The following is a 24,032-nucleotide window of genomic DNA, read 5'->3' as shown; positions in this document are numbered from 1 at the left end:
TGCACTAAGGAACCAATCCTTACTGAAGACAACAACCTGCAGTGGCCCCAAGGTCTCCTGGAGTGCTCTTATTTCAACAGAGCCAAAAATGACATGCTACTTTCAATTTTCTTTTCTTTTTTGTTCCATCCATTATTTTTTGTTGTTTATTCAGTGCAAGAAGAGAAGGCCATGAGAAGGGAGGTAGGAAGGGGTGTGTGTATGTGTATATTTTGAAATATTTATTCGCCAGGCTGGGTTTAACAGCCTTTGAACAACACATTTTTACATGAGTTTTCAAGATATATCCTGTACACAATCACTAAACCATGACATGGATTTTAGAGACAGTCTGAGCACTGATTTAAAAGCCTTTCTTTCTTCTTTTGGACATTCTTGCAGATGTTGATGAAATAATTTTGAAGGTTTCTTTTTCTTGGAGGATTGGAAGGCAGAAACAAAAAACAAAATTTAACAAAACACCTCAGAAGCATGCAACATTCATTGTGGAAATATTACATCTCTTCAAAAACTATTATAAGATCGTTGTGCCTTTGGTGCCTCCTGATATTGTTATTCTTTTCATTACTACTCCAAGTATAAGTTATGAATTTTGTCTAACAGAAGGGTGGCATTGAGGTCAGTTGTCACTGCTGAGCGATCACATTTTTACAAAATGCATCCAACTTGTATTGACAATGACATGCTAAAATAACAGGTGAGGCCTGGAATCTAAACTCAGCCAAGTTTCTCAATACAAAAATGTATATTTACAAGATGATAACATATTAAGGAAACAGCTTTCTTCAGAGTCGTATTGTTCAAGTTTATGATATATAAATATATATGTTTGTAAAAAAACCATTAGGGTGCTTGTGATGTTGCAGAAATAAGTCAGCAAATAAATAAAAGGAACCATCAGTAAACAAGTTACAATTTGAAGAGAGAGTATCCAGATATTATTTTAGTCTAGCAGCAATTCCTAATTCAGGATCTTGCCCAGAATTACACACTCAATTTTCCTTCAATTTCTTCATCACATGAAAGAGGCTACTATTTTGTTTACTTTTCCCCTCACTGGTAGAATGGCCTATAATTTGAATATCTAATTATCAGGTATGATTTAAATAAAAAATTAAAAATATACCGTTAAAATCTATATGAAATATTTAGAAATGGAAATTCTGAATAGTTCTATATCAAGCACACTAGCTTACATACAATATAAGAGATGTTTACTGTTGACTTTTTCATCCTCAGAAAAAGAAGCCGTATCAGCTGGTTACCAGCTACAGATTCACACTCCCCATGTTGAGCCCCAAACAAACAATATAGGCATTTAGGAAAACACAATTCAAGTAACAATAAGGAGCTGGATTTTAATTTTATTGGTGTCTCCAATGCACCCACAATGAGGTACTACTATTTGTTCTGGTAGGCATTGAAGAATTGTGACAGATGTTCTTTCAGAGGGGAGGAGGCAGAGCAGAACGTAGAACAAAATAAATAGCATTTGTGTTGCTCCCATCAAAACTTGTGTTAGATACCATCCTTAATTTAAAGAATTAGGATAACAAAAAATATTTTAGCATTCATCACAGGAACTCTAACACTTTGGGTCATAAACTCAAACAGATGAACGTGAGTGTGTGTGTGTGTGTATACATACACACACATATACATATATAGAGTACATACACATACATACATATATACATATACATATACATATACATATACATATACATATATATATATATACATTACACACACACACACACACACACACACACACACACACTATATATATATATATATATATATATATATATATATATATATATATATATATATATATATATATATATATATATTTGCTTTCGTAGATTTTCATGGGTAGAGGTATGCAAGTTTTGGTGTATTTGGGTCTTTTCCCGTGTAAGATTGAAAGTATCTTGGTGACGTTTTGATGAGGTCCCACTCATCATCTTCAGGCTGGTGTCTTCGGCTTCTTTATAGAGAGACGGCAGCTCCGATCACGCTTTCCTCGCAGAAGCACGAAGCCAAAGACACCAGCCTGAAGATGACGAGTGGGACCTCGTCGAAACGTCACCAAGATACTTTCAATCTTACACGGGAAAAGACCCAAATACACCAAAACATATATATATGATTCTTTCACAGAAATGATCCCTCATTTGTCAATACACATACACATTCTGTGCTTTAACTCATATGTCAAGTTTTTTTTTCTCCTGAACAAGACTTATTGCACAACACTATTTTTACCTTCAGCAGAGTCACGTGATGTACAATAAAGTTAATTGTGCCACCAACAAGACATATTTTCCAAGAAATCCATATTAGGAGAAACTTCACTTTCAGATAAGAAGTCTTGCTTTTGCCTGATGTAAGAAATAAATAGAACACAATTTCTCCCCACCCTGTCAACAGGAAAACGACTGAAATATCTACACAATTTCTTAAATAATAAGGTTCTGTGATTTTTCTCTGATAAAAAAATAATTGCCATAATGCTATTTGTTTTGTCTTCATTAATAAAAAGGAAACTGCATTAAATGGGTTTCTCCATTGCATAGAATGATTCTAATACAATCCAGATATCTGATCCCAAGAAACACTTTGGAGGCAATTGCTAGTCCCAGCACCAGTACAAGAGGGATCAGCTGATAGACAACATCTTCAGTAGCACTCAATTATATTTGAAGAACGTGAAGAGAAAAGAAATTCTTAATAGCCTTAATAGAAACCTTTTTTCCTAACAACCCTCCAATTGTCACAAATCAGGCACATTCCTCGAAGCAGGGCTGTTACAGCATGCACAATGACGACAGGTCCAAGCAGCATCACTCGGTCCCATGCAGGTCATTGGCTGAAAAATCTGGAGGTCAAAGGACATTTAACCCTGGGTAGCAGAATTAAGAATTTTTTTAAAAGAACAAATACATGAATATTGGTATTCACATGAATAGTCTCTTGCTCTTGACTTCCTCAGCCCATAACAGCAGCCTAACCTTCTCAATTAAGAGTGATAATTAAAAGCTTATTTATAAGCCTCACAATTGTTGCTTCCTAGTTCTTGAAATCTCCATGGCAACCACTGGGAGAGTCATTGTCTTTGTTGTAAACATTGAGAAGAACAAAATTATCATTCATCTGCACAAATTGCACATCTCAGAATTTAAGACTCATTCACACAGACACCTGACACCGAAAGACGGAACGGCTGCTTCAGAAACTGTTTCGGAGGTATAGTTCCAGTCTATGTACGACATTTACTCTCCTTCTCTTGTGGTACCCAGAAGCTGAAGTACTAAATCATTTCTGAATGATTTGGGGGAATGGCCATGCCAACTATCCTCAAGGATCGAATTAAAATAGGTATAATTATCAGGAGATTATTGAAAGTTAAGTCAGAACATTGGCTTGTCGCATACATTCATATACCCTATTGCTCCCCGTTCATTACAGACACAGGATTAGATATTAGTAACGGCTAAAACTGGGACTGTGAGCCCTTTCTTGGTTTTTTATTGGCCCATGAAATGTTTCTTTATTAAAACATAAAATATAATGTCAATACTCTCTTTCCTGCATTTATTTTATAGCCTCTGGAGCTGCTGAAAATTGTTCACTGATTAAATTAAATTAAACAGATATTTAGAATAATGTATTCAATTTATTCATAATTATATTTATTTATTTATAATTATTATAATGTATTTATAGAATTGAACAACAATTGTTCAATTTATAATTTTTAGATATTTTAACTTTAAAGGTAATAAGTTAATCACTCCCATTGCTACTTTGCTGTGCCTATCAGCTTTTGCTACTGCACAGATTCTATCATAAGAAGAGAAAGCCAATCAGCATCGCTACAGGCTAGGCCATCATTCAGTTTTGTCCACAGAAGCCATATGTAGATCCATTTGTATTCCTTCTGCAAAATACCCAGTGGGTGGTAATGAATGCTGCAGGCTTAGAACTCTCTACAAAGAGACCTACAAGACCTTCTCTCTGCACTTTCCTTTTATTCAGCAGAACAGCCCTTGCGAATGGAGGTGTGCGCGTGGGATGAAGTTTGTAATATGCCACTATGCCAACCAATGAGGATGGTACCACATTCTAGAAGTCATTAAAAAAAAAAAAGATTCATAACTCCAGAATGAGCCGAGAACCACTGGCACTCTGATTGTATCTAAACCATGGATCGTTTCCAACTACCAACCTTTTAAGTCTCGGTTCCTTCTACTCGACAACAGCAAGACCGGCAGACAGTGACACACAACGATAGCCATATTTGTTTAGAAGCCCTTTGAATCATTGACTCCATTATTTGTAAACAAGAGACTGAGAAAGGCAGGAGGATGGTGGCTTCTTCCACACACTCAGGGCTACGTTTTATTTCATGCTATGGTGGCAACTGTACAACAAATCCTGATTCCCCCCCCCCCCCAATTTCTCTCTCTCCCTTTGGACTTAATATTCTAAGATCATGATTCTGCATTATTCACGGAGAAACACTGAAATTGTTACTCTGAACTGGTACTCCAAGAAAAGAAATATAAACATTGCTACTATTTAAAATAAAAATAAAAGATACTGCCATTTGCCCCTGAGGCACCATCTTACTCTGAACACTTCGAAAGTACAGAAGAACGGAGGTGAATAATCTTCTGATCGGCGAAACTAGGAAGGCAGTCAGTCCCTGGGTGCTTTTGCATAAAGCGGCCCCCCTTCCGATGGCACGCAGGTTCCGCTCTCTGGGAGTCAGTCTGCCTCCAAACACAGCCAGAGTTTCTGCATTCCCGTTGCCTTTGAGCACAGGTGTACCGTTCCTTGACTGCATGGCTACAAAGGTTTTAACACCACTGAACCCTCAGTTTCACTGTCATTATTCAAGTGGACTTATTTTATCATCTGAGCCAAGCGTGATGTTTTTCTTTGGCTGTCTTGTTCTTGCTTTTTACATAGTAAAACCAGTGGACTAGCCCTCATGAAAATATGCTAAGTAGCCCAGAACATGTGTTACTTGTTTCATAGTTGGCAAAACCTACCTAAGCCTAACGTCAAAGTGGAGTCCCGGAATCATACAAGTAGACTCTTCCAGCTTGATCGGTCTGACATCAAACAAGGATCTCTTTACTCAGTGGGCTTGTGTGGAACTAACTAAAAGTTTGTGCCAGTTTACAATTCTTTTCCTAAGGTCCACTTTATCAAGCCAAATATATGCTTCACCAATCAAGGTTTTCTTCATAAACTTTCCTCCATTGGAAACAAGAAGAATCTAGGAAAAACAGTAGAAAGTGATACGTTTCATACAAGATTAAAAAGTTACAAGCACTTAAAATACCCTTTTAAAAAAAATTATAAATGTTCCTGTCATGTTAACTCTTTGAAGAAAAAAGGCTGTTGCACAACCATTTCACATGGGCTCATGTCCAACCTGGTAGTTCAATACTGCCATGGAATAGATTCATCATATATGCCATTTATTTGAGCAATGGCCCATTTTCCTCCCAGAGGCAGTTTATAGGAAACTTCCTTCATCTAATGAAAGTTATTATATCACAAAGAAAGACATTGGAGCTAAGGACTATAATACACACACGTGCACACACAACATCCTCCCTCCTCAGTGCTTTCAAGCTCCAGTCTGCAACCTGGTGACTCTTTGTCAACTGTTTAAAACTGGCAATTTTAAAGAAAAGATAGAAAAAAACACCTCATAATTTTAAAACAACAATTGAGAAACATGAATATGAAACGTAATCTGTAGCTATCCAATTGGATATCAAATAATTAACTTCTACTGCCAAAAATAAAACAAAGAACAAACAAAACCAAACTCTAAGAAATAACATTAAATTAATATAAATCACCAAAATGTGTCAGATAAATTAAATAATCCATAATATGTCTTCTCTCGTACAATATTGTTTCTTTACTTAGTTTGTATAGATCATGAAATCTATGTGAAAGGGAAACATTGTGTGACAAAAGAGTGTCAGGAAGAAATAAATCCTGATTGAAAGAACTTTTATGTTTACTTATCACTTTGATAAGGATGATGGAGGTTTGCACAACATGCTAGGTAACGTCTGGAGAGTGTCTGGCTCGGATTCAAACTTCTGGAACCGAACACCTAGTTGCATAAACGAGGCTACCCTGAAAGACCAGGCTGTGGTCGGGCTATAGAATGCCAGCCTGTTAGCTTACATAAGAGACCCACGTCATCATACTATTGATGTAGGCTTCAGTAATCCATTTTAGATATACTGTCATCTCAGTTGCAGAAAATCCCAAAGGGGCAACTTATTTTTTTATATATGCTGAGAGCCAAAGCATTCAGCTAAGCTATCGACCTGAGAAGAGAAAGGATTTTAAATCAATTACTTTAGGTCAATCTTTCTCAACCAGGTACCTTCTAGTTATGACTATGTCACATTTGGAGGACATTAAACTGAGAAATATTTTCTTCTACAAGACTATTCTCCCTTAAAATGCACAAAGGTCAAAATGGGAGGTGCATACGTCATAATGAATAATCATACAATGTGCTCAGGACTGGAAAATATTGTCAGCTCTTTCCCTAAAAAAAAGAGATACAATATCACCAAAACAAAAGCAGAAAACACAACTACCACCACCAATAACTGTTTTGATAATTTGCCAATGTTGTTGATCTACAGGATAACTGAAATATCTTCCAAATCTTTTGTTCTATGTTTTAAAACCAAAACAAGATGGGATTACAATAACCTCAAATGAGAACTTTCTAAAATCTTCCTACTCAAAATATCACTTGAAAAATTCATTTATGCTCAAGGAGAAGAGCATGGAAATGATGGGAACGTGGTTTTTTGCAGACAAAATTGGAAGAATTGGTCAAGTGCCTTGCTGAAATAAGCAAAATAGTTAACAAAATTGAGAGAATATTCTTAAAAACATTATAAATATTAGAGGCGGGTGAGTGAATAAAGATGAATTTCAGATGCAAATATAGAAGGTCCACGAAGTATGAGGTGGTTGCATGCACTACATCAAGGAAGAAAGCGAGCAAAGTACTTGGAGCGAGTGGCCAGAGGGACTCAGGCTGAATCGGAAGGTCTCATTGAACGAAGGCTCTCGGTCGTGCCTGCACACTCTCGTTTTCTTCTTCACCACCCTCTTTTGAGTCCCAAGGTTGACAACGTATAGCTTTACATATAAATCTGTGGAAACAGATAGTTTGGCCTATTTTATAGAACACTCATAGATTAGTAATTAATTCAGGATGGCAAACATTCATACGTCATTAAGATTTAAAAGAGACTTCTCTTGGTTATTCCTCTACTCAGTATCTCAGTATCTCTGGCTGTATTTTGAGCTTCACAACACCTCCTATGATCCCAAAGCTGTCCCAATGGTTATGGAATTTACTGAATAAAATTCTGCAATTAGATATTATTCTATTACACCAAGTGGCCTTTACCTGATTAAAACGGTCAGCCCAACTAGGTTTATTGGATAATTCAGTTCACTGTGTTAATTGTTTTTAACTTGAATCATATGAATCGGATTGATTTGGTATAAATCAATTAGAACAACAATGGATGAGATTCAATTGCATTCTCATTTGGAAAGTAATTTGGAAATATAGATGGCTGCATTTGAGCCAGTGCTCTGAACTGAGTATTCACAGAGCCCTATCAATTGGTTGATTGATAATATTTTTAGGCGTTGGTACTCTCAACAGCTAAGACTGCATATCCAGAAAAAACAGGATTAATAATGATAATAAACAATAATGGTGCGTTGTATACAAGAAACCCATTTGCACCTAATGAGCAGGAGTAAGTTTAGCAAAGGAGATTAGTGGGAAAGCCCTGCTCCTCCGACAGATGTTGAGACTCATGACCAGGGTGGGTTATGATGAGGGAGGTTTCAGGGCAGTTTAGCCGGGGGAATTGGCAGCAGAGGCTCCAACTCTCACAGACCTTAAGGGAGGAGGGCACAAACTATGCCTTGCACTGTTCCAAGACCAAGCTTGGGTTGGGAAAGTGAGAAGTGTTTTTATATAGCAATGCATTAGGAAAGGTTAAAATTTCCTTGGCAGGCCAGCTGAAGAAGGAGCATAAAACGAAGAGGAAAACAAGAGAATTGGGGGGGGGGAGTCCCTTTGTCAGTGACAGTTATGTGGAACTAGATAACTCAAGAGAAGCAAGAACTCCAATATCAGTATCAGACTCTTCCCTGAGATGACATTCCACTGTAATCTCAGCAAACCTTTTTATGGAAGAATGTGAAAGATACTTGGACACGCCCAACCTCTCTATAGACTGGGGAAATCCATGAGTGACCTTGAGAAAGTAGAGGCATAAAATTGTGTGGGAATGATCCTCTCCTTTTGAAAGGTAGTGAGCCGTCAGCGTATGGACCCACAATAGGATGATACAGGAAATCTGTTATCTTCCTGGTATCTACACCTAGGATGTAATGGGACATTGCTAAGACTATGAAGAATCTAGGAGCCTGAGTGGCACAGCAGACTAATGCTACTGTTAAAGTAGTATTTAGCTTCCAGCTGCCTGCAATTACTGCGAGTTCAATTCTCACCAGGCTCAAGGTTGACTCAGCCTTCCATCCTTTCTAAGGTAGGTAAAATGAGGACCCGGTTTGTGGGGGCAATAAGCTGACTGTATAAAATATACAAAAGTATGAAGGCTATTGCTTAACGCCTTGGTAAGGCGCCCTGAGTCTCTGGAAAAGGGCGGCATATAAATAAATAAATTTTAAAAAATGGCCAGGGACAGAAAAGGCTCTGAACTAGACCACAAAAGTGGAGACAGGAATTATTAGAATTGGGACCACAAATAGGGTTTTTTTTTCCTCATCAGATCTTCTGATCATAGAGCAAGGTCTGCACAGTTGTTTGAATGATCATATCCCCAAATCTACTGATTAATGGGTCAAATGTTATCTTGAAAGGAGCTATTCATGGGGGGCCATTATGTTCTTCTCCTAGGTTTATGCTGAGAGGACATTTACAAATCTACAGGTGACACAAAGCTGAGAGGGGTGACTGGGCCTTCAAAGTTTTTTGAAACTCTAGAAAGATTCTAGAAACTCTTGAATGTATTCTAGAAACTCTTGAATGTTTGACATTTTACAGAGATAAATGTGTCAGGATAGGAAAAAGTCAGTGGATCCTCCATTAAACAGGGGTCGGATTACATAACCTCCAGCGTCCTTTCCGGCTCTATTATTTTTATGAATAATAATAATAGTAACAACTCACAGGAAAATTTAATGGAGAACCACTTCAACAGTTCTACCAAGATATTCCCTGGATATGTCTATGGGTGGATCAGCAGCTGAACTTAACATTTGCACATGAAAAACAGTTTCACCAAAGGGGCATTCAATTTATGAGAATAATATTTCCCCCCTTTGCATCGAATGGCAAAAATCCCACCATGTCATTGCTGTACTTATAGTAATTAATATAGCATTTATTTATTTATTTATTTACAAATATTTATATGCCGTCCTTCTCCCAAAGGACTCAGGGCAGCGAACACAAGTTAAAAAACATACAATAATAAAGGAAAATCCTAATTAAAAATGAAGTTGGGGCATGAAGTTTAATATACTGTATATTAAAATACTGATTCATGAACAAAGGATACCTGGTAAATGATCCGGAGATTTAAACTTGTAAGTTATATTCCTACATTGCAGGATTTCCACTATTAACTGTTCTCCATCGGTCTTCATCTCCTTCTTTAAGGCAATCTTTATTTCACCCATTACCTGAGTTTTACCTGTGATAATACAAACAAGACCGGAAAATTAATTTAGCCATACTGAAAGGAAATGCTGCTTATCTGCTGGATTATCCCCAACATCCCAGAATTCGGAACAGAAAAAGTAAAAAGGGTAAAGGAAAAAAGAAAGAGAAAAGAATAAGAAAATCAAAAATATAATAAATAGAAAAGAAATTGTAGAGAAGTGACTTCCAACTTTCATCACAAGTATAAACAAATTTCACCTCTCCCCATTATAAACAATTATCGTTCTATATGACATCCCATCTCTTATCAATGAGCAAGTCCATAAAACATCTTTTCTATCCCTGGGTCAGCAGAAAGTTCACAAAAGGTTGCCAGAAGTAACAATATGACTTGTTTTAATCTTGATCAAGTAAACCAACTGTACAATCCTTCTTTATCGTAATCTTTAGCTCGTTTAAATGTTGCTGCAGAATTTGATTTCTTCAGGTATTTATTTATGTATTCATCACATTTCTACCTTGCCCATCTCACCTAAATGACATTTTAGCAAGCCTGTTTTGTAAATAAAACAAATTATCCAGGTCACTTTTTTGGTTTACCATTTGTATTTTCCTTGATGTCCCGTTTCTTTTGTATATCCAGTGAGACTTCTTTTCCAAGTCATTCTTGGACTTCCTTTTAAAGTCCACCTTTGGGACCATCACTATAATCTTATAATGTTTTGCATCATATATATATATATATATATTAATTTGATTTATATGCTGCCCTTCTCTGGAGACTCAGGGCGGCTTACAATGTGTTAAGCAATAGCCTTCATACTTTTGTATATTTATACAAAGTCAGTTTATTGCCCCCACAAACTGGATCCTCAATTTACCCACCTTAGAAAGGATGGAAGGCTGAGTCGACCTTGAGCCTGGTGAGAATTGAACTTGCAGTAATTGCAGGCAGCAATAAAAACCCATTTATTTCAACTAGCTGGGCTGGCTTGAGTCAAATTTTAAACGGATTTTAAATTGGAATGTTTTAATTACGGCCAAAATTATTTAATTATTTTAAACAGATTTTAGATTTTGTATGTTTTGTATGTATGTCTTGTTTTTACTTTGGCTGTTCACCGCCCTGAGTCCTACATTGGAGAAGGGTGGTATAGAAATTTAAACAAATAAAATAAATAAACAAATAAATAAATGTTAAATGCTGCTTTAGGAGGCATTAGCCTCCTACGCCACTCAGGCTCCTATGCAGTTAATTAACAAAAAGTAGGCTTGTGTTTTCCCCCTCTTAGAGTTTTCAATCCCCTCTATTTTTTCAAAACTATAAATTTATTTTATCTTTGTTATGGCTTGCAAAATTTATTTATTTCCCATGAGAAGCTGTTTGTTATTTATCAGTTCTAAAATCTTATTGTAATAATTTCTGTATTTTAATTTTATCTGCATCCTTAGTCTCTATATAACTTCCCAACATCAAAATCTTATTTAGCTTTTGCCATTTATTTTAAAGTCTTTCAATCTTTAAATTTATGATTAAAATTTCATTTCATTCAGGATTGAAGGCAAACTCACCAGGCATTTTCAAAGCTGTCATTTTGAAGCTCTCTAATAGCTTGCAAGAAGTTAATAAACAATTTCCAGACATGATTAGAAAATGAGGTTAATAAACTCAGTGCCTTTTTAAAGGTGTCAACTACAGTTGCAAGCAAGATGGCAATTCTTGTTATCTCCAAGCATTTACACTTGTGGGAGACCCTTCCCCTGGAGCCTCCTTGCAAGAAGTAGCTGTCTGGAGCACAATGTTCTGACCTAGGTTTCCCCAAAAAGCACAAAGCAGAATCTTGGTCCTGACAAAACCCCTTTTATTAAACAAACAGTGAATTCCTCTCATTCACCTTCAGCAAAGTCTTTCAAGGGAGAATTTACAGTCACAGACCTTATCTGGCTTGGAGAACTGCCAGACCGATATCTTCAAAACTTGGCAAAGAGTCTCGGAGAGTCACAACCAATTAGGTGAACTAATTGTCTCCTGCAAACTCCACGCCCCTTTCGCTCCTCTTTTATTCCCTCTGGGAGGGGCCATTCATCGTCCACCTGTGGCCTTACTCCCAAGTGGACCCTTGTTCTTTAGCTGTTCCCTTCGTCTGGCAACTCTGTGCATGCGCACACTGGGAACAGGCTCTAGCTGTTTGTCTGCCTCACTGATGTCTGACTCTGAAGGCAGATGATAACTGACATCCAGCCCTGGCCCCCTCTCTGCCTCCGACGCAGAACCCTCATCAGAGCCTTCCCCAGACTCCAGGACTGGCCCATGTACCTCCCCAACCTCCTCACTGTCCGAATCTGCTGCCAGCTCTGCTGGCCACTGGCGTGCTACAACACACAAGTGGGCAATCTCCTGCCCTGTCCTTATTGTGAGAGCCAAAGCTTCACAGATGGGTCAGTGGGGGCTAAGCCCAACAGGATATATTTTTCATAATGATTCCTATATCAGTATAACTAGTTTCCTACACTAGTTTTAATTATCCTTGCACATCACTGTCCCCTTTCTCACAATCTAATTGGAGATGCATGCAGTTTAGCATTTGGCATTGAATAATGTTTTCTTACCAACAGTAGGTTGTTTACACTGAAAGGCCTATCATTGCTACCATCATAGCATTTTTAGTTACAATAAAGCAGAGAGCTTCTGATAAAAATAGCATTTAGATTAATAGAATAGCAACAAATATTTTCTACAGACTCCTAGATAATTCATTTTGAATTGAGATACTTTACCTTCAATCTCTGTTAATCCTACCCCTGATTGCTTCATGGCTTCTTGTCCATTCTGGCTCATCTTTCCTCTGTTGAAAAACATAGGTGGGTCTGCTATTAATAAAGGTGATTCTGTAAATGTATAAATATATAAATATACAGAATACCAAAAAAAATGGTATTTTCAGTTGATCACAGAGAAGCAAATAGGATACAAAAAATATGCAAGCCTCTTGATCCCCATTTGAAAAAGGCAGCTGCTTTCAATAGAAGGTAACACTAAGAGCTACCAGATTTGGCCTGATGCGTAACTCCTGGAGAGCAGCAAAGACGTGCCAACAGCTTTAAAGTTTTGCCACTGCACATTGTTAAGCGCATCCGAATACCAGCCAAAGCCAGTGGTACTATGAGGCCGCTTAACTTCCTAGATTAACCCAGTTAGGTCGAGTGCCACTGCCTATGGAAGAAACAACTTGCAGCCCCCACGTGTACTTCAATGAACTCTCAAGAATGTTCCTGCTGTCCTTGAGGGGACTCAGGGCCGGAAATGGGATGGGAGAGCAGCACAGAACGATTCGGCAGAAGGGAAGGCAGCTGCTTCCCAAGGTCTGAAGAGCTATTCTACTATCTTTTCTCAGTGATTAGGAAAACACAGTAAATGATGGGGGGAAAAAAAAGCCCATACATTCTTGGAATGGAGAAAAGATTGTTGTCCCCCATGGTGGTGGTGGTGGTGGTGGTGGTGGTGGTGGTGGTGGTGGTGCCGCCGCCGTTGCTTCCTTCACTGTCCACACTGTAGCCACTGCCAAAGGTGCTGGTTGATGAGCCAGTGGAAGAGACTGAGCTTTCTCCTGGCCTGTGATTGGTAGACCTTGCTGTATGGAGTAGAAAGAGTTACAGGGATTGGATCCCACTGGTTGTCTGAGCTGATGAAACCATAACTAATCTAAGTAAGAGCTGGCTATTTGCAAGATGGAATGTAAGTATTCCCACAAGATTCTCCTACCTTGTGCTGAATTTTGGCTTTAGGGTTATGCCATACCTTTTCTGGGTGGGCTACTTGGGTGCAATTGGGATGCAATTACAGAATTTGAAGTTAGCGTAACTGAAGACTGAAGGCTATGTTAATTCGGGCTCTGACAGAAGGCTATTCTGGCCAAACAACACATTGCTCCCATAATTTCCTCAGTTATTGGATATTAAACAACATTAATCTATCAGTAAATATGCCATTGTAGAACTAAGTCTTTTTAATTCAAGTAGCTTAAATATTACAATAGTGAACAACAACTGTTAAAAATACAGTAAATGGCCAATTTGATTGAAGTCTATCAGTTAAACCTCAGCTATTATATAGTCAGTATAGTCAGTATTATTTAGTGCAATATATTTCTTCAGCACTAATTAAAACTGCACACAACCATTGGCACTGTTTAATTTCAATTCTCCAAAATGATCTAAGAAAACAATATCCATTTAATAATCCCAAATTCAGGAGGGGGAGCCAAAACACCTATAAAGAACCCTCCTAAAAGTTTACTTTTTTTAATCATCTATTTTCTTAATCTTTTGTTTTAAATATCAGCCCATTTTATTTTACATTTATCCTCCCACTTCTTTTTCCAATGGGACAGACTTATGCTGCCCTATCAGAAGCTTCAACGTATAGGAAGAGTAGAGAAAATCTTCCTGGAAAGAAGAAAAGCGAGATGAGGATCTGACCACAACATGACCAGGGAGAGCTGACCACCCCTGCGGAGAGGGGTGAGAGGCAAGGGGTCATTCAGCTGGGGAAGAGAGGCATGGAAACCACCAATATTCCTTGCAGCCTAATCGAGACACTCTTAAAAACAGCAAGTCATAGAGCAATGAGAGGACAATGAGGATCTAAAAGGAGTTATCACGTCCTGAGGCTTTTCAGCTCCATCCATTCAAGGTTGACTCAGCCTTCCATCCTTCTGAGGTGGGTAAAATGAGGACCCAAATTGTTGGGGGCAAGACGCTGACTCAGTAAACCACTTAGAGAGGGCTGTAAAGCACTGTAAAGTAGTATATAAGTCTAAGTGCTATTGCTATTGTTATCTCCTTTTATTTTCTGAAAGACCCTCAAGATCTGGTTTGAGTCACTTGCAAACATCAGATGTTGAACTGGCTTGCCAAGAATAAAATCATTTCAAACAGATAGCCTCTACCAGAGCAAGATCCAAGTAGCCGGGTTATAGGATTAAATATGGATAGCTGTGGCTGCTTTGGAACCAAGGCTCCGAAATCTTTTAATGGGTGTGGTGGGTGGGGAGAGAAGGAGCAACTGGGGTGCCTGCTGGTGAAGGGGCCCTTAAGAGATGCCAGAATGGGAAAAGGTGGGGTGAGATAAATAAATAAATAAATAAATAAGCATTGAGAAAATGTTTATGCCAGGCCCAAAACCCTTAAATATCTTTAAACCAAACTGAAGTTGTGGTATGAAGATGGTGGCACTGATTTAGCAGACATTCAACTTTAGTACTGGGCTTTCTTGTTAATTTCTATATTCCTGTGAAATAAGATTTTGTGTGTGTGTGAATATTGCTCTCTTTGGGCCAAATTAGAGATATGTATAATCTTTTTGAAATCTTGGCAAGTTTTAGGCTTTAGGTATATTAATTAGAGATTATTCGCTTCCAGCCTTGGAAGCTGCTACACATATCTGATTATTAATGTGTAAGATCTGAACTAGAATCACATGAGAAATTGACACCATGGAATAATCCATGGTTTGAAGATAATAGGGAAGATGCTTTATTAGAAAGCATTGGCTAAAAAGGAATAAAACTGGTTTAGTTATAATGGTTGTTTTAATGATTTTGCTATGATACATTCTGACTAGGATTTGCCCAGAGTTTTTGCTTTGTATTATATTCAGTTTGAATGTGACAAAATTGCACAGTCCAAGTACCTCAGTAGCTGGAAAGAAATTCTTGAATCCAATTATTAAATTTTACATAGAATTTAAAAAAACTGGATGAATATTAATATAATTACATACCGGAAATATGCAATCTTAGAAAATTAATGGCTCTAAATTTTAATAAATGTAAAATATGCTTAAGAATGAAACTAACTCAACAGGAAATACTGTTTCTTTGATCTCAAATAATGTTTGAAAATGCTGAATATTAGATTCCGATGTTTGCCTTTGCATGTCTGAATGGTTTATTGTCCTCAGACACTCCGTCTATGTGTTTGCAGGGCAAAGCAGCTAGCGTATCTAGCACAAAGCCTATCCAGCAGCTCACAGCCAATGTCTTATTGGGTTAGAATGACATTACCGTTCTTAGTGGACACTAAGAGGCTGGTTAAATAAAGGCAGGAAAGAGGAGGACACAAAGCCAATACGAGGAAAATTTGTACCTCCTGTTTATTCAGGTCTTTTGGGTTCCTGGAGTGGCAGAAGGCCCATCCTACTTTTCAAACAGGAACAAGCTAATTCCCAGCTCCTCTTGTCTTTCATGCCATGAGCAAATGAACATACTCCCAGTGAGATTCAGCAGCCACTTTCATTGAGTCTTTCTATTCAACTTCCAGGGAAGAATTTGGCTTTGAAAGGTAAATTTTTCACAGCAGAATATGCAGCATATGTCAAAGTGATAGCATCAACACAACAAAACAACAACATGTTGTAATTCTTGTGTGCCACAATAACTTTAGTTATACAAAAAGATTGGTTTAATCATGCTTAAGGAGTTAAAATGAAACTCCTTAAGCATGCCATTTAGCTGGCAATATCAGCATGAAGCATTTAAGTTTTGGAGGAGGATGAACACTCTTTGTATTAGAAGGCTCAACCCTTTATGAGACTAACACTTCAGCAATGAAGAAATCTTAATCTCTTTTAACCCAGTGGAACATGACAGCTATGAGCGGAGGAATAACTTCACCGTGCAATGAATTAGCAGGCCCGGCCAGAAGGCCTTCGGTTCAGGCCAGGGGTCCCTCGGCCGGGTGTCTTTCTGCTCACCTCCTTCAGGGTTGAAGGGTCCATCGGACATCACTTTCCTGAGGGCTAGTTGGCTTTGCTCTTTGTTGTCACTGGCTGGTGGAGGCAGATTGTCAGACTGAGTTCTTTGAATTGGGAGGACGCCCGCTATGCTGTGTCTGTGCAGCTTCCTGGCATGATTAGACTGACCGCTTTTATGGGCTGCTGTGGCAGTTATGGGTGAAATGGAAACCCACAATATGTACCTCAGATGGAACCAGCTTAAATGTTAGTCATGCAAACAGAAATAGGGAGGTTCTCTTTTCTGCATTTAAATAGGCAAGTTTCTTTGAATTCCAAAGAGACATCACATGAAGAGCAGTAAATGGTAATTAAACTGGCTGTTTCTTTTTAATTAAAATAAAAGGATAAAGAAGACACAGAGGATTTTATTTCCTGCCTTTTGCGTTACGCAACAGTGGCTGGGCACCAATTATCATGGAGACAGCAAACGGTTGCCACAGTTGAATTATACTAATTTGCCACATACTAAATCCTCAACCTGTAATTCCATGAAAGAATGATTTACACGTAGTGAAATACAGAAACACAGCTGTAATTGTTAAGCCTCATTGCTAACTAACAGTTTTTATACCGCCATATAATATAGGGCTAATGATTATGTTGTTAATAAAGCCAGTATCTAATTTTAATTACAGCCAATGAATTTCTGTCCGTGTGGTTGTACAATATTATCGTTGGATGAAGAAAACATTTCAAGGATGTTGTTTCTAAAAAAATAATTTTGTACAAAGGAAAGAACATTTACCAGTATAAAACTGAACCAAATACGTTCTTTCATTTTGGGTTTCAAATTCTGATATTCTACAGTAGGTCTACCCCATTTGTTTTTCAAATTTAGTGTGTTGGATTTTTAAAATAAATTTTCCACAATTCTCAGGTAGGGATAGAGCTGAAAACAAAGTATATAATATTTAAATTAGTTGAGGCATTTAGTGACACCAAGGGAACAAAACACAATAAACCTTTCCCATAAGAAGTGCAGGATTGTGACATACTGAGCAAATGGGAAACATGCTGGAAAAACAACCAGTTTAGTGGCATTGTATATATATATATATATCAGTAGAAAAGGAGGCTATCTTGTATTTCTATGTATTTACAGACAAACAGACAGAATACTGAACAGGTGAAATGCACAATGTGCCAGAGCGGAAAGGAAAGGCCAGCAGCAGGGAAGATGGGCAAGCAGGAAGATGGGAGAAGGGTGGGAGAAGGCCACAGATGAGAATTAAGCTGCCATGCTGAGGAATTTTATTTGTGTCTTTTACTTGGTTGGAGGCGGAGCTGTTGGACAGCGGCTTCAGCAGCAGCGATGGCTGCCCCAGCATCTTCAAGGTGAGTTTGAGTGACACTGGTTTTGCTTTGGCTGCGAGATGGTCCATGAGAGCGCAGGTGTCCCTCGGAGGAAGATTTGGAACTTCCTGGGCTGCTGTGGGACTTCTCAATGGTGGGCATCTGCATATCTGGCCAAGAATTGTGGGGGGAAAAATACAGTATATTAACCTTCACCCACCTCAGAGCCCTAGAGTGATTATGTATGCAATAGAACGTCTTCTACTCCATCACCCCTCAACTGAAAACCACAGGTGGGGTCTTCTCATCTTACCTTGCTGTGTTGTTGAGAATAAGAAACAGAGAATAATGTCCAACCCTAATCTTCCATAGACCCCAAAGAAACAAACTCCTGCCCCCACGTCCACCTGCTACCTGCACATTCTGGACCTTTGCTTGCAAACACCCCAGGGGTTCCTAAGAGGAGGAGATTCAAAGCTACAAGGCCACCTTCTTCCTCAAAGGTATGAAGCTAAGGTGGGGAAATGGATGACTCTTCTACTACTGTAGTTTCCTCTACTTTGCACCTAGCTCCAAAGCAAATCGGCTTAGTTATCTAACAGTCACTGTTATGGGTTCACATAATCTGGAGAGCTTTTAAACTGCAAAGCCTTTATGTGGCAGTGTTCCTGGTAATTTTATCATGTTTTCAACTGATTAAGCTGATTAACATGATTAAGGGGCGTGCATAAATGCACCATCATGCCTACTGTCCCTGTCCTAATATTCCTTTTTTTTTTTTAATTGATTTATATGCCGCCCTTCTCCGGAGACTCAGGGCGGCTTACAATGCGTTAAGCAATAGCCTTCATACTTTTGTATATTTATACAAAGTCAGCTTATTGCCCCCCATAATCTGGGTCCTCATTTTGCCTACCTTAGAAAGGATGGAAGGCTGAGTCAACCTTGAGCCTGGTGAGATTTGAACTTGCAGTAATTGCAGGCAGCAGATGTAAGTGGATGTTAATTAGTCTGCTGAGCCACCAGAGCTTTTTACTTACTCTTTTCATGTATTCAAATTATGTTTATACTTTTACCTGTTATCTTATATATTCTTGACAAATAAACATGATTATGATTCAGTCACTTTAATCACTTTGTCCTGTGGCAATTCTCACCTATAAAATGGGACACTGCTACTATTGCTATTTTGAAGCTGAGAATGACTGATGCAAGGCAATACACGAGTTCCTGCCAGGGATTAATTCAGAAATGAGACCTTCTTGAAACCAAACATAACTCTTCTGGGGCTTAGCTTTACTCCCTGAATACCTCATGGACAGAACAGGCTGGAAACTGTATCGGCAGAAATGGAGGTCGCCTTCTATTAATTCCCCATCGCTTCCAAAGTGAACATGGGATGTGTTTCTTTGCTTCCTTTTTAAAGTCTCCTTTCTCCCATCCTACAGTCCCCAGCGCCTCCCTCTCTTTGGGTGAACGCACTTTAGTGGGCTGCAAGGCAACTCTGCCATCCATTGGCAAAGGAGGGGCCAAATTGCTCATGAGGGGCTCCAATAGGTTCCGAAGAAGCGATGGGCTCAAAACCTGGCAGAAACCTTCCCCCCCTCCTTTTAACTATGAGTGCTCTCTCTGGACTTAAAAATATCTTAAGGCTATTTCTCCATCATGCTTAAGAAGTGAAATAATTTCCTGGGTAGGGCAGAGGATCCACTGTGCTTCATATCTGATTTCACATCAAATGGTCCATAAAGCCAGAGGTTATCAAGAGAACCTACCCTGCTGTCCACAAAGAGGGGTGGTTGGTGGAAGTCTTACCTTTTGATGGGTCAGGAAAAATACCATGACTTCTGCTCTTGATGACTGACGGTTTCGGAGACGGTTGGCTACTCTGCCCTGAGTGGGATCTCCCGTGGTCAATGCTTTCACTCTGCTCCTTCAGAGCGTACCAGTGGGGAGTGTTATCCAGGGGAGAGGCACCGGAGAGTTCAATTAGGACCTAGGCAGTGACAGAAAGAGAGCAAACCTCCAGTTCTGTAAAAGCAAAACTATTCTGAGTGCACTGAATCTCAACACTCACTCCAAGCCCGTTTTATACAACATTCCCCTTCGGATGATTGTTCAGAATTTGTGTGCAAGGTCTTTATTTCAGGAGATTAGAAATTAAATTGTGTTAGAAAAGAAGGCTGTCTGTTATGGGGAGGAAAAGAAAGAAAGAGAGAAGTATTTTCTCTAGAATTTCACCTTCTTTAAAAATGAGATTTTTTAAAATAAAAAAATTACTTTGTAAAACATCTTTCATGTCAGTTTGCTTTTTATTTGGGCTCAGGATAAAACCAATCATACCTGCAACATACAGGAGTGGCAATTTATATATTTTAAAAAGTAAATAAAATATAAATAGTTCATAATTTGTAGTAATGATCAAACATTCTACATTCTAGGTATAAATTAAAGTTATTATTGGGATAGAAAGACACATTGTACCTTTACAGGGAGGATATCTGAGAAGACTGACACCCACCATGAAGAGGTGGCACGGCCACGAACACGAAGCCAAACAACAGCAACACAGCTCACCAGCTCAAATCCCCCTGCTACTCAGACTAACCCGAGCACAACGAAGCCCCCACCTAAACAGAACACACACCCATCCAATCAGAGCACAGCCAAACCCCCAACCAATCAGTACACACCTCCACCCAATCAGAACACAGCCAAGCTCCCACCCAATCAGTTCACACCCCACTGGCAGTTAAAAGGAAGAAACAGCTGCGATCACACACATTGCTCCTAGAAGCACGAAGCCGAAAACACCAGCCTGAAGATGACGAATGAGACTTCGTCGAAACGTTGCCAAGACACCTCCAATTTTACGCGGGAGAAAACCCAAATAACCAAAGATAGATAGATAGATAGATAGATAGATAGATAGATAGATAGATATATGCACACACACACATATATATGTGTAAAATATATACACATACATATATATATATGATTTCTGAGGTTTTCGCGGGTGTTTGTATGTAGGTCTTTGGTTATTTGGGTTTTGTTGTGGCTGTGTTCTGATTGGGTGGAGGTGTGTTCTGATTGGTTGGGGGCTTGGCTGTGCTCTGATTGGATGGGGGGTTGGCTGTGCTCTGATTGGATGGGGGTGTGTTCTGTTTGGGTGGGGACTTGGTTGTGCTCGGGTTAGTCTGAGTTGCAGGGGGATTTGAGCTGGTGAGCTGCGTTACTGTTGTTTGGCTTCGCGTTTGTGGTCGTGCCACATCTTCATGGTGGGTGTCAGTTTGCTTCATGTATGGATTGGAGGGGTTTAAAGTGACTAATAATGCAGCTGTGGGCTGGCTTCTGGTTTGTAGTCGTGCCTCATCGGTGTTGATTTGGATTTGCTTTTTGTGTGGATGTGTGGTGGTGACATCCTGTGTGGTTTTCGTGAGTGTGGGTCTGGTGTCATTCTTAGTATGAGGGACTCATTTGTCAATAAGGGCGGGTTTCCAAATGGCTGGTAGGCGGGAGGTATCATCTCGTTTATTCATGCTGTATGGGCGTTTTTCTATCTCGATGGCTTCTCTGATTATTCTGTTGTTAAAGTGTTCAGTTTTGGCGATAGTTCTGGTCTTTTTAAAGTCAATTTCATGTCCTGTGGCTTTAAGGGGTTGGATCAGGAAAGAAGTTGGTTCCTCTTTTCTGACTGAGTTCTTGTGTTCTTCGATGCGTGCACTTATTCTTCTGTTGGTTTGTCCGATGTATGTGGTGGGGCAGGCGGTGCATGGGATTTCATATACTCCTTGATTTTCTAACTCAATTTTGTCTTTGGGGTTCCTTAGGATGGTGGATATTTTTCGGTTTGTGCAGAATGCTGTCTTGATGTTGTGTTTGTGGAGGATCTTGCTGATTCTGTCTGTGGTGCCTTTTATGCATGGGAGGAGGGCTTTGCCGTTTTCTTGTTTTCTGTCTTGGATTTTAGTGTTTAGGGTTTCTTTTTGGATTAGGTTGGTAATCTTATTTCTTTGGAATCCGTTGGATGCTAGTACGTTGGTGAGAGTGTGTAGTTCGGTGTTTAGGTGTTGTTCGTCAGCTAAGCGTTTTGTTCATCTCCAGATTTCATTCATTCAGATCTCGGATGTCTTCTGCTTGTGTTCCCTTTATTTTTTTGAGCAGTGTATATCTGTCTCTCTTCCAAATCTAGGAAGCAGTTTTAGACAACTCAATAGGCAATTGAGTTGTCTAAAACTGCTTCGTAGATTTGGAAGAGAGACAGTATTGTGTAGTGGTTAATGGTGCTGAAGTAGAAACTGGGAGACCATAACCTCTTGCCTTAAGCATGAAACCTGGCTGGGTGATTTTGAGTCAGTCGTTCTCTCTCTCAGCACAACTCATCTCACAGGGTTGTCAGGAAAATGGGTGCAGTATCTGTAACCCCCCTCCTCCAAGTTGTATAAAATAAAGGGTCAACACATCAATGATTTCAGCCTTCACCATATTGCAGTTATTGTACTTGTATTTTTATATATTATATTTCATTTAAATTTTTGGAAAAACATGAATGTTTATGTTTTAAATCTATGGCAGATCCTAAGAGCTAGGAGAAGGTTACCCAGGATGTATGAGTGGAAAATGTTGTTATGATACTTGAGCAATGAGAGATGTCTGAACTTGTAAATTGCAAGGAAAACCAGGGGATGAACAAATAAGGGTAAAATGGATAGTGGCAAAACACAAGCTGAATATATTAGAATAAGGGAAATACGCAATCACTATAAGATATATAAGGCAGAACTACTTCAAACACGCAAACAAACCAGGGAGGTGGTTGGCATACAGACTGAGGAAGGAAAGGGAAAAAAAGACAATTCAGAAGCTACAAGATGATGAAGGAAGGATCCATCAGAGCTTAGAGAAAAAAAAGGAGATAATAGTCCAATATTATCAAAAACTTTATGAGAAGGACATAGTAACAACGGAGGAAATTGAACATTATCTAAAAGGAGAGGGAGTTCAAATACTAACAGAGGAAGAAAAAGAACTATTAGATGAGGAGATTACAATAGGGGAATTAAAAGAAGCGCTGAAGAGACAGAAAAATAATAAAACTCCGGGGACCGATGGTCTACCAACGGAGTTTTATAAAACATTTGGAGAATTATTAAACGGAATGCTATTAGAAATATATAACGAAGCGCTGATGGAGGCAAAATTACCAAACACATGGAAAGAAACGTATATCTCCCTAATACCAAAAGAGGGGGCAGATATCACATTAATAAAAAACTATAGGCCGATTTCTTTGTTGAATACCGATTACAAAGTTTTCATGAGTATAATTGCTAATAGGTTGAAAAAAATATTACACAATAAAATACATCAGGACCAAAACAGTTTCTTGCCCACAGGACAGATAAAAAATAATTTAAGGATGGTAATGGATGTTTTGGAATATTACAAGGTGCATCCAGAGAGACAGGTGGCCCTGATCTTTCTGGATGCACAAAAAGCGTTCAATCAAGTAAATTGGCAATTTATGAAACAACAAATTAAAACTATGAATTTTGGAGAGAAATTTACTAAAATGATAACATCAACATATCAGAACCAAAAAGCATGTATTTTGATAAACAGGGATCCAACAAAATTTTTTGGAATAAATAAAGGAGTAAGGCAGGGATGTCCGCTATCACCCCTACTTTTTATTTTAACTTTGGAAAACCTGCTAATTAGAATGAGGGCAAACAAAGAAATACAAGGATTAAAGATTAAGAGAGAGGAGTACAAGGTCCAAGCTTTCGTGGACGACCTGGTCTTCTTCATAGAAGATCCAACAGAAACAACCCTGAAATTACTAAAAGAGATTGAAAAATTTGGAAAAGTAGCAGGCCTAAAAGTTAATAAAGAAAAGACAAATATGATAACAAAAAATATGACAACAAAACAAGTAGAGAAATTAGTAAAAGATTCAGGATTACAGGCAGTTAAAAAAGTGAAATATCTGGGGATAAATCTGACAGCTAGAACTACAACAATAAAACAAGATAATTATGAACCTTTAGTCCAGAAAATAAAAGAGGATTTAGAGAAATGGGGGAAATTAAGACTCTCTTTGTTGGGGAGGATAGCAGCAATAAAATCCTTTATTTTATTTATTCTCCTTTATTTATTCCA

General features: G+C 38.6%; 1 protein-coding gene across 5 annotated transcripts in view; it reads right to left on the bottom strand.

The window, feature by feature from the left end:
* Window positions 1–4,369: 4,369 nt before the first annotated feature.
* Window positions 4,370–24,032, bottom strand: part of PCLO (piccolo presynaptic cytomatrix protein) — a 105,220-nt gene continuing 85,557 nt past the window's right edge. For 2 of the 5 annotated variants that reach the window (XM_060685618.2, XM_060685619.2), the window contains 8 exons: window positions 19,683–19,863; window positions 17,843–18,037; window positions 16,533–16,715; window positions 13,221–13,410; window positions 12,557–12,624; window positions 9,675–9,809; window positions 7,072–7,217; window positions 4,370–5,290 (listed from right to left, as the gene is read on the bottom strand). In XM_060685618.2, the coding sequence (XP_060541601.2) occupies window positions 5,150–5,290; window positions 7,072–7,217; window positions 9,675–9,809; window positions 12,557–12,624; window positions 13,221–13,410; window positions 16,533–16,715; window positions 17,843–18,037; window positions 19,683–19,863 (1,239 nt within the window). In that variant the 3' untranslated portion in view covers window positions 4,370–5,149. The remainder of the gene's footprint in view (window positions 5,291–7,071; window positions 7,218–9,674; window positions 9,810–12,556; window positions 12,625–13,220; window positions 13,411–16,532; window positions 16,716–17,842; window positions 18,038–19,682; window positions 19,864–24,032) is intronic. The other 3 variants (XM_060685621.2, XM_087874367.1, XM_060685620.2) reach the window with 2 other exon arrangements.

The sequence above is a fragment of the Pantherophis guttatus genome, chromosome 7 (genome assembly GCF_059756535.1).
Source record: "Pantherophis guttatus breed Tessera chromosome 7, ASM5975653v1, whole genome shotgun sequence".
In the NCBI taxonomy this organism is placed as follows: Eukaryota; Metazoa; Chordata; class Lepidosauria; order Squamata; family Colubridae; genus Pantherophis; species Pantherophis guttatus.
This window is presented reverse-complemented; position numbering and strand designations above follow the sequence as displayed.